Below are 13,856 nucleotides of genomic sequence, written 5' to 3' on the forward strand. Positions count from 1 at the left end.
GTTGTGAGCACTGAGACATGGGCCCTGTTGCCATATGACAGAGGCACACAAGGGAGACTTTATTTCAACATGACCCTTAACTAGAAGGATGCTGAAGAGTTTTGGGGTTTTTTTGATATTGCTTCACCCTCAGAATAATTGAATTTCATGTCAAAAGAGTATCAAGAAAGATTTCTTTTTTTTTTTTTTTCCCCCACCCCTACCCCTTTTATAAAAATGAAGTCATTTTCATGAGTAAGTAGGTCATGGTAAAGAAAGAATTCATATAGCAGACTTCCCCTACAACTGCTTCTTGCTGCTTGCTGAGGGTCAAGTGATTTTTCAAAATATCTTTGCACTCCTATCTTGGTTTCAATTGCAGCTTATTACTGCAGAGAGGGGTGCCAGGCATTCTATCATGTATATCACTGGTACTTCAAATGTTTTGCTCTAATACACCTCTATTTTCTTCCACCTACAAGAACTTCTTGATTTTTATTTATAAATTCAGATTTTTCTCCTTTTATATGCTCTTATTTCAGTCCTTTCTTTTATTCACTGCAAAGAGCACTGTCGCAGTTAAAAGGAGTTACACATTTTTAGTATCTAACAATTTTCAGTGTACTGAAAAGACCCACTAAGGGTTCAGAGATGGTACCCTTCCCTGCATGAGGTGATTTTCCTATTCCTAAAATTGCCTGGGAAAAAAAAGCCCCAATCCTATTAAAACTGAATATATAGTTAGTAGGAGACATAAGGAAAGAAGAAAGTTGGTGAAACTATACCTTTACAGGTAGTTTCAGAAAATGTATTTGCAAAACACAGTATGAAGTATGATTTATTATTTTTGATTGTTCATGCTAAACATCATATATTTTGCATACTCTAGATCTGGAGAAGAAAATCAAATGTCATATTTAAATGACACGTCTTTTCACTTTTCTGAATTTTTCCTTATAGTCTAAAAAGCACAGGGGAGAGAATGAAAAGAAATCTAACTGAAATATTTCAACAGAATGTGACTATGAAAACATAGGCTATTTATGGTAGTGTAATAATAAATAATAAATGGTAATAATGAAGGGAAGAAAAAAAATAAGAGAAGTACAAAACTGAAGAATTGACATTAGTGACTCTGTGTTGAACCTGTCAGTGTTGTCTCCCTTAGCTCTTCATTTTGTACTTGAACTGCAGCAGGGAAGTCCTTTGTAAATCTACTACAGCACATGTCTGAGAGACAACAAAATAATCAGTAGATTGCAACAGGAAATTTTAGTGGCAATGATCTTGGGACAAAAGTGTCTGAAACAATTAACACCTTTTGAGGTTACTTAAATGCAAAACCACAACTGATTTCCTAGGGGTACTTTAAAAAATTAAAATAAAGTCTGAAGATATTTTCCTCAATTATTGAATAATTCAATTAATTCTTTGTTTAGTTAGAAATCATTATAATATTGAACTTGTTGGTAAAAATTGGAATAGCTGGAGAAAACCAAGCCAACTTCTTCTCAAAACCAGAACATATTATTTGTTTTCTAAATCTATTTGGATATATTATTTTACTGTTCCTTTGGAATTTTATGCTTTTTCATAATTCCACTTATTTCCATAAAACATAATGACAATGGAGTAGTACAGGTTAGGTAGGGAGGAAGAAGTAAGCAAAGTATTGGTCTCCCTGTTAATACTGAATGTACAAAAATATCTGATTGGTGTTTGAGTGCAGAAATGTCAGAAAAAACCAATACAATACCAAGACTTAGTTTTGTGTTTTATATATTTATGCCATAGTAGGGCAAATGTGAACATCCACATGCAGCTTTAAGGATACTTGGAAAAACTTCTAATTCAAGATGACATTGTGTGTGGGAACATTCATCCATTTCAATTAATGCTGCTAATTAGAAAACATCTGTAAAACTATCTTGTGCAATATTTTATCGGATTGGTGCAGGAATGAGTTAAATAAAATGGACTGTATGTTGTGGCTGAACCAATACAGTGTGGATGTTATAAAATCCCTTCTGGTCCAGGAATATTTGAATTAACACCAATTTGATTCAGGTAAGATGACAGGTCCGACTGCAGCAAAATCCAACAAAACTCAGTAACTTATACTGTGGGATCTGACTAATTGTTCATATTGCAAAATAGGAGCTCTGTAAGGCCCAAATGTTAGCTTTCCATTAGCAAGTCACAATGAGATATTAATGATTTGAATTTCTGCTCAACTTCTTGCAGACATCCTGGCCAGTGTTACCTGAATTATGAATTTCATCTCTGCATAGAACAACTCCTGCATGTGATAGTTGTACAGCCAGAAAAAAAAAAATAAACCAAAACATACAGTAGATCTCTGCTTCACTATGGACCTCCATGGGCTGCAGGGGGACAGCTTGTCTCATCATGGGCTGCAGCACCTGCAGCATCTTCTGCACCTCCTTCTTCACTGACTTTAGTGCCTGCAGGGCTGCTGCTCTCACATTTTTTTTTCTTGTTCCTCCTTCACAGCTATTGTGCAGCGTTTTTTTTGCCTGTTATTTAATATCACAGTGTTTCATCAGCACCACTGATGGGCTCAGCTTTCGGCAGTGGTGGAGCAGTTTTGGAACTGGCCAGAACTGGCTGTCAGTTCTGGGGACAAATGTGGGGGCAGCTCCCAGTGTCTTCTCACAGAAGTCACCCCTGTAGCTCCTCTACTACCAAAACTTTGCCACATCAGCCCAATAGTTGTGTTTTTGAAAGGGAGTGATCTTTATATCACAAACACACAAAATGTTTCTGGATGGTCTTCTGAACTTCTGTGTGTGTTACAGTTACATATCGGAAAAAACTTTAGCTTTGTTTGAGGAAACACTTCACCTTTCAAGCTGAATGCAAGTTTACTCTCAAAAGAGGAAGTCAAATTGATCTCTGCTACTACTGCATATTTAATCAGGATGGAAACATAGAGTCAGTTTTGATTACACAGGATTTATCTATTTGCTACATTCCAATTCCATTTCATATTGGAGTTCTTAAATTGGAATCATTCCGTGTAAATGTTATATACTCAAAGAAATAGTAACGAGACTGAAAATAAAAGTCATATAATAAGAAAAAGAGCATTATTGGGAAAAGTAAATATACTTCTCTTATAGGGAGAGACAGCAAATCTTTGTTTATCCTGCTTGGTGGACTCAGTTCCAAACAGGGAACCGAGTAAAAAGAAAATGTCATTGAGCAAGAGGCTGAGCCTTCACAAGGTGTGTAGAGAGTCTCTTAGGAAATGAGGGGACAGAGGAGTGAGTGGTGCCCCTTGCCTTGGAAGCAGTGATTAAAGAGGCTGGTGATGCCTAAGGCAGAATATAAGCTGTTAAATGAGACGCCAAGCACCAGTACCTTTGTGGTAGCACTCTGTGAGCTGTGCAGCAGGCAGAATCAGATAAAGGAGTTGCTAGGTAAAGTCTAGAAGTATGTCAAGAGGTGGCAAGGTAAGAGAGTTAATTTACTGGGAATTACTTCACTGAATAGATTAAGTCCTCCTCTGCTGTTTGCACTTCTTCTAAAGCAAAACCAAATATGACTGCTAGTAGTTAAAATTAAAAGATGTTAGGGAAATCACATAACAGAAAAGCGTACTGTTTGGGATGATCTACCTTCAGTTTTAAGATCAAGAAGTTTAGTGTAGTTGCTGGAGGGGTTTGCTTTTGTTTTTCAAATGCAGAACATAGGAATGGCTGTAGCAGTTCAGACCAGAGTTGATGCAAGTACTTTGCACTGTCTTGGAACAGTTGATCAGCAAGAAAGGGAGAGATTTTAGTCTTGCTTCCCTAGAGTAGTATCCTGGCCACCAATAATCTGTGATTCAGGAGTTTCCTGAGAAAACTGGCATCTCTCCATTAAGAAGTTTTGAATTGTTTTTTGATCTATGAACAAGTCCAATTTAATTGCACATATTTGTGAACTTTTTGCATTCATAACATCCCCTGGCAAGACATCTCACACCTACTTTGCACAATGTGAAGTATTCTAGAACAAATGAAAGGTAGTGGTTTTTCTTTCAATGGATAATTATGTTGTCACCAGATGCTGTGGTTGTCAAAGTGGAGGTTCATGGAAAACTCATGGAAAGAAAATCCAGCTACAGTGATTAAATGCAAAAATCTAGTTGCTGGCTTTTAAAGTACCTAAATTGCAGATCCTTGAAAACAGAGAGAAACCTCAGGGGAAGCATGCCCTGCCCATGCAAAACAGGCAGAGTTTGCGAAATTGATTGACATTTTTTGTAGTTCTGAGCAGTTGTCTATATGTTCTTCACTGAATTGTCTATATTTATTGAAGTCTTTGAAGAAGTCGATGAAAATGAAATTAAAATAATTGTTGGCGTTCCTCATCTCTTAGCTCCACTTGAGCTGATGTTGTAACACAGTTAGTTTCTAAGCAAGATTTTGCAGAGGACAGGAGTAAGGCTTTGTACCTTTGTTCTCTCTGTTCAAAGAAGTGTCTTTATATATTTATGAGCATTTAGGGCAGGGTGCTGCTGAAAGCTCTCATATTTCTCGATAAAGTTGGATATTTTATTATGCAGATGACAGCTGTTTGTTAGTCCCTCTTTTCATAAAGGCTCTCTAACATCAATTGTCAGTAGCTCAATAGACACCAAAATAGTTCCTCATGTTTGCTTTTACTCAGAAAAAGTATAGTTGTGCCAGAATACAGCTTACTGAGGAACAGTTCAGCATAGCTATCCAACAGCTAGAAATCTAAACATATCACACACGTGACCAGTGTATCCATCCCTACAATGTTCCTTGCTGTGCAACTCTAACAAGATTGGTTAAATTGAGAGTATCTGCTGTTGTGCTAGCCCTGTAATTACTCAAACCTGTCAATGTTACAGAGTTGGCAAAATTTCTATGTATGAAAGCCATTCAGATTTCTGTTCTGTGCCCCAAGGATTTGCAGTGTGTTATATTTATGGCCACGAGGATTTCAGTGCACACCCCAGTGTCTCTTTCACTGTCTGCCAGACAGGCTTCCTGGCAGCCAGCAACCCTCACAGGTCAGTCCTGCTGCTTCTCCTGACTTCAGTGATGTGTGGCCTTCACATGGGACATCCTTCTCTCAGCTGCAGAGGGCCTTTGGGTAGATTGGAGGTCTCTCCTGTGTATTCAGCTGCTCTGCTGTTTTCTCCAGAAATTTTTCTTGTCCTTGTGCACCCCTAATGTCTCAGGAAGTTCTTCCTCCCTGTGTATTTGGATCCTTTTCTCAGTGGAGGATTATAGTTTTTATTTGTCAGCCTCTCCTCTGAAGAGGATTCAGGAAGGCTAACACCTCAATCCACAAATTCCTTTGACTTGTCTCCTATGCAGCAGTTCATCTGGCTGTTTTTCCTAATTAAAATAGATGCCTCTATGCACACTTTGTCAGGTGCCAGCTGTGATATTAAGCTGTCTTTGTCACAGCAAGAGACAGGACACTTCACAAACCTTTGCTTAGTGATTTGGTTGCATTTTTCCTTGTGAATCTCCCAGGTAATCTGTATCAAGACAGTGCGTTAAGAGATACACTTAATGTAATTATTTCATTAATATGTATGTTTGCTATTTATATTTGGCTTATTGCTGGCTTTTGGCTGAGACGAAGCACAACAATTAATTTGTGTGGGGTAGGTAGTTCTCAGCCCCTTCTCCTGAAGAAAACTGTGATGAGTAACAAATCACATATATTTGAAATTCCAGTTTGGGTAAATATATTGCAACCTTGGTCAGTGTTTCAATGTGCAGTCAAGTTCAGGGGAAGAGCATAGCTGCCAGGTTTTATATATGGGTTGAAAGTGAGCTGGCTGCTGTTCAGCTCAGTGAAGTAGATATGCTGATGACAATTGAGGCAAAAGATCAAAACTTGGTAGTAAAAGCAGTGCTGGCTCCTTCAGGTTATATTTTTCATCGTATAAATTTGTGACTTTTTATTAAGGATTCTTTCCCCTTCATTGCTCCCTGTCATGCTCCAATTAGTAAGACAGTCAGCTTCATGTCATCCACATGTGGCCAGGACTTTCTAGCCTTTGCTTTTTAATGTGGATTTTGGTCCTTATGCAGTCTTCTGTTGTACTGTAAATAGATTGCTGCAAAGGGTTGTTCCTGGACCAAGCTTGAGTCACTTGTAGACAACAATTCAAGAAGTTGTTTGGTAGTGATCTGATGGGAATTTCAGTGATTGTTGTCCTCCAACAGCACTGCTCTCTTTTAGGGTTACATATGTAGGGTTTAGAAATTGAAGACCATGAGCAGCAGTGGTGGCCACCTGGGATTTCTGAAAAAGTACATATGTTCAGAGGGCTTCAGGAGCTCACTAAGGATACAGTGCTCAGACTAGAGGCAGGAAGAAACATTTTCTACTGCTTGTCTGTCTGGCTTGGTAGGGCTATTATTTTTATCTGAATGTTTATTTTTTAATGCTTTTGACAGACTGTTCTGTTGCTTGCAGGGAAGAATGTTATACACAGTGTATGTTGTGAAATGTGTCATGAAATAAATGTGAAAGTTTGCTTTCTCCCATCTTTCTCATTTTTCCTTTCATTTCTGTCCAGTTGTGGCCAGCCACAGTACTAAGTTCTTATTCTTTATCTCTGAGACATACTTTGACTATTGGAATGATTTTGCTCAAGGAGTAGGCAGAGTCTGCTATAATTATTCATGGTGGCCTAGAAGAGAGAGAACTGAGACTGGTCAAGAGGAAGGTACAAAGGTGAAAACATGGTAGGCTTTTAACTGGATCACATCAAAGAGAAGCCCAGGTGTTATTGTAGGTACTTTTGATTGAGCAGTACTATATCTCAGTGGTGTGAACCTTTCACTTTGGGAGAGATGAACAAATATTTTGGCATACCTTCCCAAGAGAATTGCTGTGTGATGGAAAAAGGGTTGTTGTCATGCTAGTATATTCATAACCATGAAAAGATCAAATAAAAAAGAAAGACCTTATACTAATGCCAATTCTGGACCTCCCAGCGAGTCAACCTACTGGGACCCATAATTGCTTAAGTTTACTGCAGTGAGAAACATTTTGTAGTTAAAAATGCATCAGTGTTTTGTGATGTAAGGGTGGGTTTTAGCACGAATTTTGCTTCAGATAACACACCATAAGGCTTTATAATTTAGAATGTAGAATTTTATTTATCCATAACTTTCACAGGCCCTTCCCAGACTGCAACTTAGGACAGTCATTTTACTATTAACATTATTTTTATTTCATATAGGGCTTGTATTCTTCTCAAACTGCTACTTAGTGATACATTTTAAATGTGACCTAATAAAAAAAAGAAAAATAATTATATTCACTGGTTTTAAGTTGGTATGAAAACCAATTCAACAATCTCTTCTGCTGCAGCTTCAAATGATAAGGTGGATGACGGAAAAGACTTGGATAAATGTCAATTAAATGAAGATACCTAAAGCTGTATTGTCCTTGGCTGCTTAAAAATTCAAGAAATAGCTGAGCCTTCTAGTTGCACTTTGAATAAACTGGTCTTTAACTAAGGAATGAAGGAGTAAGAATGGAGGATGCTGCTTCTTCCAATGATCACAGTTTTAATTCCCTCACAACGTGAATTTGCCGCCAACACATCAAACTAATAGGGGAGCCTCTGCCATACTGAGTGGTTTTGGGTTTTTTTCTGCATTAAGAAGGAAAGTGTTGGGCTATATTATGCAATTTAAAAGAGTCTATGCATTAAATATCTGTATCCTTTTGAATAAGTGGGAGCAATAATGCTATTCTTGCAGATAGAATGCAAATATAATATTTTTGCTTTTAACATATTAATTCAGTAAGGAGCTTAATATAAGCTTCCGAACTTCTTAGTCAAAATCTTTATTCTCTCTGCAGAATTCAGTACAATTACTACTTGGATGCTGATAGTAAATGAACTCTTTTATTGAATAGTCATAATGAAATATTGGAGGCTGGTGTGTGATGGTTCTTATAAAGAGTACATTCAAGGAACACTTTGTAGAACAGGCAAAAGAGGGCAGAAAACTTTCGTTTCAAGAAGAGAAAAAAGTGGCTTTTAGTGGAGCAGTGGCAGCTGCTATTATAATCTGTTGGCACTCTTAACTTCCAGTATGGTTTGGAATCAAATTCCTACCTTCAGGCACATAATTTATTAATACTTTGTTGCAAGCTTAGGAATTAGGGTTATTATGAATGATTAATATGACTTTATTCAAGGATTGATATATCTTTTGCAATACTGACTATCATGAGCCTTTTTCCCCTAATTTTCAGTCCTGGTCTCAGTTTGCAGTAAAATTCTTTACACCTGAAATAATGATCAAACCAATTATCAGGGAAGCCAAGAACAGGTCAGGTTAGAAGGACCACAGAATGTCATTTAGCCCAGCCTTCCTCTCAAAGCTGTGTGAGCTATGAGAGCAGAACAATTAATTCTTAGCACTTAAAAAGAATATTTTGCTATCTTTTGAAGATTTTGTGTTGTGCTTCTAAATGACAGGCTCTCTGCTATATATTTTTGCACAGAATACTGAGGTTGGACTTCCTATAGAAGTTCCTTAGGAGTCTACATTAGAGACAGAACTTTTTTTATAGAGACCATCAGTAGTGTCAAGCTTTCCTCCGACTACGGAAGTCCTGTTGACAATGTGGTGTTACATTCCAAGTTTTGCTTTGGGAAATGGTAGCTCTGAATGTAGAAAAGGTTTTGGTCAACCATTTTTTGCTGGACTTAGTTATTATTTGTCAAATGGAGATATCAAAATTCTGGTTTTGTACAATGTAAGGAAGCATTTTGCTGTTCTTTTACTATGGCACATTAGGGATCTGGAAGAGAGTGCTCTAATTTTTCAAGTTTAAGTCTTACGTTTATATCTGTGGAACCCCTGATTTTTTTTCTCTGCCCAACTGCCCAATTGTTTATTTCGTAGTTAATTATTTTATTTGTGACATTGAATATTGTCTCTCTCTTTTTTTTTTTTCCCAGTGTGACAATGCAAAAGGACTCAAAGCCTTCTACGATGCAATAAAATATGGACCTAATCATCTGATGGTTTTTGGTGGTGTATGTGCAACAGTTACTTCTATCATTGCTGAATCTCTAAAGGGATGGAATTTGGTTCAGGTAAGGCATGGAATGGAATATATTCTAATGCTGACTGTCTTGTGTCTCTGGATCTTTTTTTAAAATTTAGAAACTTAAGTTTGATGCTTTTTAAAGCTAAGCTTTAAAACCGGATTTTAAGGCTTGGCATTTTGTTGTACTCAAAAATGCCTTTGAGTTTGGGGAAGCAGTCATCTGTCTCAGTTGGCTAATCAAATAAAAATAATGGGTCTCAAAAAGCAATCTAGGTGAAATCAAGTTCAGGCATGGTAGGGGGGCAAACCTAGGACTTTTGAAAAGTTAGATGAAACAACTCATCAGGCCTTAAATTATGGTACTTCAGGGCATTTACTCAGTCTGTACTCAGTCACAATGCAGTAATTACTATGGACTTTAAAAGTGCTGGAAGTGCATAAATTCTAAATAGTGACTGGGTTTGTGTCTCAGAATTTAACTCACGAAGCACATTTATTCCCAGTTGTTTTCTTTCTGACTTTCTCAAAGGTCAAGTTTGTGGAAAGGTTTCCTCTGCTGAGGAATCAGAATTTATTAATACTAATCCCTAAAATGCAGATGATAATAGCGTGATTTTCTTCATTTATTCAATCATCTGACTAGTGATAGTTTTCGGATGGATGGCTTCTCACATAGCCCTTGAGTTTTGCTTTTCTGATGTGGAAATACCCTGGCTTTCTACTCAATATTCATATTGCCCAAAAATACTCCTGTATATTTTTTTTTTCTTAAAAACTGCAAATTATTCTATAGCAAAATAAAAAATATATAGTTAAAACAATTACCTGAAGTTACAGTTACAAACAGGCTCCTCTTTTCCACCTGGAATACTCACTAACAGTAGAGCAGCAAGAACAAACGAGGCATAATTAGATTTGTGAAGAAGATGATGATCAGAGTACAAATGGGAAAATCTTAGGAGGATAATTAAAGTCGCTTGTTAACTGTGTTTGCAGTGCTTGTCAGATCAGATTTTTTTTTTTTCTGCTTCAGGATTTTTTTTCTGATGTGAAAAACAGTTCTTCTGTGGAAACCAAATAATAGTTTGTCTCTGGGGAGAATGGAGAAAGTAACAGAAAGCTTGAAACTCTCTTTTAACGCTCTCTCTAGAAAATGGCCTAGTTCATAACCTGTAACGAAGTATGTGGCTGGAGCTCTGTTTTTTTTTTAATTTGTCACATGGAATTTCTATAAGATGGAGGATGTTTTAAATAGTAGGATTTCATTGTGCTAAAAATCTTTTCACTTGCAGTCAGGTTCTGCCTGATACAATCTGGAAATCAATTTGTTAATGAAATTTCTCAGTCTAAGGTTTCAGAAAGCTTTTAAATTCCTGAATTTGTCAATGTATGTGTTCAACTATAGAATGACATGAAGTATTGCTACCAGAGAGCATTTATTTCTCTGTGTTTAACCACTCTGGCTGTGACTATGTCTTAAATGTTATTTATGATATCAGTGCATCAAGGTATTCTTGACTGCATGGGCTTAGTATTCTGTGGGCACTAGATAAATCCTCACATGGCAAAACTGCTCGTTATGTCAGGTTTTTATATATTGATTGACTGAATGACGAAAAAACCACAAATAACAGCATGGCTGGGAAGTGTGGCAAGGCTTAGTGGATGGTATAGCAGTAATGGTACCAATCCAAATATTGTTTGTGAAAGTGGTATGTCACATGGTGACAGCAATATGTGTTATCTGCAAATCAGCAGATGTAGCACGTATAAGACAGCAGGGAAACAGAGTACAAATCCTTCCACTCTTCAGGATCCACTGTCATATGTGTCTCTGATTAAAAGCATAACTTGAATAGAAGGAGAAGATAGAAATCTGTAACTCTCAGAAGTGGAACAATAATATTCAGCCTGATAAAATACAAGGCTGTCCTCCCTCAAAACTTGAAACTTCACCTCAAGGAATCACAACAAACTCACATAAATTGTTTTATTGTGATGATGATGAAGTCATTTCATGTTACAGTCAAGAAGAGGGAAAACAGCATATAGGCAAAAACTAACCTGACATTGTATTATTGAATAGAAGATTTGCATTTGGATGTCTGACTCCAAAGCTTTGTCCCTGTCCTTGTGCCTGCAGTTGTGAAAACAAAGCTCTTACCTCTAGCAGGAACATTTGATTTGATTTACACAGGTGTCATGAGGTTCAGCAAAGTGATGGCTTTCTTACATGCCAGAGAAATGAAGGATGATACTGATAGTCTTGGGAAAAATAGGAATGAAAGAAGAATAACAGAATATAACAACTAAAAAAAAAAATTACTTTCCTGAGCAAATACAGTATGAGGCTTTCTGACTGCAAAACCATTCTGAAAGCCTTTTAGCCCTGATTTCCAAGTTACTGGGTGACTGCTTTTCCTCAGTTTGGATGAATTTTTCTTTTCTGCCTCTTCTCCATTCTCTACAATAAGAAGCTGCCAAAACCAAACAGTGAAACAAAAAGCCAAGAGTATAAATGTGCTGGAAATTTTCATATTGCATTTGCTACTCAGGCAATTGTAGTAGTGATGAGGGAGGGGAAGGAAATAGATTCTTGACAGGCACCTTCGGTCTCTACACTCCTTACTGTATGCTTTTGATAATGATGCTGTCTCTTTTACTTAAGTGATTAAATCAGGTAACTGATGTCCTGCAACAATGTGAAATAGGGAAGATTACAGAGGTTGAGAAGAGTCTCAGTCTGAAGGTGACATGTCTTATTTCCATGCCATATCAAAAAACAGGTACTTTTCCTTCTCCATCTTGACAAATTCCGATTTCGTTATGATCAGCAGCAGAAAGGGAATTTGTGTTCTCAATTAGCTGCCTTCAACTGCTGGCTGATTTAATTATCTCTTACTGTAACAAAATTAATTATTTTTTAATGGAGCATTTTATATCTGTGAAAGGAGCAAGTTGTTTTAGTCTGCAAAGACTTTTGTCATCCTGAAAGACTTTCACTGAGGTATGCTGGGTGACACAACTTGGAAAATGCTTTTTGAACACATATTCTTAGTAGGACAAGTGCAGGCACCCATTCCTTAGCCTCTCAAATTAAAAGCCTCTCCATGGGTAGCCTCTATGTGCCAGCAGTCCTTTGTTGAGTGACAGTCTGAATATGGGCTGGAGGCTGCATGTGTGTCTTTGATCTCCAGGCTGTGGTGTAGAATCAGTTTGAACCTTTGGTGTTTTAGTTTAAAAGTGCCAGTAATATCTTGTGCCTTTGAGAATGTGCCTTAAAGGCATAATACAGGGAAGTTGCTGTTCTATAGGGAGAATACGTCAATGTCAAATTCTTCCAGGTTAATCTTATCCCCATTCTTTCTCAATGTGTGTTCAAGGTAATTAAACAGAGTGAAGAAGAATCATGAATAGTATCTCTCAATATCTTACAAAAGACAAGTTATGTATTTTTGTTCTGTACACTGAAGCATTCCTGCTAGTATGCAGTTAGTGTAAAACAAAAGAGACAGCTAGCTATTCAGTCTTTCTCTTCTATTTCAGGATATCCATCAACTGTTATCTCCATGTGATTTGCTTACGGTGGCAAAAGTGACTATTTTATATGGATTGCTGTTTCCCCTGTTTTTTATTGTCATCTCTCACTTTTCCTAATTGTTATATTAACATAAACATTTAATCAGCATGAGGATTTTGACCACACTGGTCATCTCTCTTAATATGTGGAACTCTGTCTCAACTTTTGGAGATTTGTCTTTTTCTTTCATTGTGCCAGACTTTCTCTTACAGCCTGCTTCATTTACAATTTCATTTAACTCTGGAAATAAGCCTCTGCCAGAAACAGAGTATAAATGTTTGTGCTTCCTCGCAATATCCTCTGTTTCCACATATTTTATGTAATCTAGTCATAACTGCTGGCTTCTAGGCAAGTAACTCCAGGCAATACAGTGATTAGATCGTAATGACATTCAAAACTGAGGAACCTTATTTTGGATTCAGCATCTCGTGTTGGAAAGTTTTCTAACAACATTATAGGTGCCCTAATCAGGATGTATTACTTCTCACTCTTGGGCATATTAATATAGGATGAGTTCCTGTGTTAGAAAGGGATGTTGGAAAGGGAAAACTCCTGGTTCTGTGATCATGTGATTGGATATTAAAGAGCCTACCCTGAGATTTGTTTTATTGTCCCAGAGATCCATAGGTATTCAAGTTCCCATCTCTGAGTTACTGAAGAGGCTGCTGGTGTTCAGGAAAATCAGTGGTGTTTCTAGCTTTTGATTTCCTTCTGAAACAAGGCTGATGTGATTGCACTGTCTGTTCCCCCTAGTAATTTCTGACCACTGGGAAATCACAACCCAGTTTTAACAAAGGATTTCCTAAATATTATTAGCTTCTATACATTTATGTGAAACTGAGCTTCTGTGGACAGGGATCCATAAGAATGAAGGAGAGGCTCCAACATGAGCACAGAGAACTTAGGGACAGCCGTGCTGTGTGGTTTTCCATGTTCAGCTGCTGTTATGGAAAGGGGACTGGCTGCATCGAGAAGATTGTTAGAAAAACAGCAGAAAAAAATTAAGAAAGCACAGAGAAAGGGTGAAACCCAGAAGGATATGAAATAGAAACTGAGGTACGTGTTTGTGTGTGTGTTCGTAGAAGCTTAGGACAGTGCATCTGTAAGAAACCAGGTTTTATTAAGTGTCTGTTACTCATCAAAATTCTTGTTAATACAGAATTTCACAGATATGTTCAGGTTAAAATAATGGGGTTTAACACAGAACTATTGCAAATCA

At 37.3% G+C, this 13,856-nt stretch overlaps 1 protein-coding gene across 1 annotated transcript in view; it reads left to right on the forward strand.

Moving 5' to 3' along the window:
- Positions 1–13,856, forward strand: part of GABBR2 (gamma-aminobutyric acid type B receptor subunit 2) — a gene marked incomplete at both ends in the record, with an annotated part of 465,867 nt that overhangs the window by 97,733 nt on the left and 354,278 nt on the right. Inside the window, one exon of the mRNA XM_082281997.1 lies at positions 8,966–9,103. Coding sequence (XP_082138123.1) covers positions 8,966–9,103 — 138 coding nt within the window. The remainder of the gene's footprint in view (positions 1–8,965; positions 9,104–13,856) is intronic.

The sequence above is a fragment of the Coloeus monedula genome (genome assembly GCF_965178545.1).
Source record: "Coloeus monedula genome assembly, chromosome: 1".
Classification (NCBI taxonomy): Eukaryota; Metazoa; Chordata; class Aves; order Passeriformes; family Corvidae; genus Coloeus; species Coloeus monedula.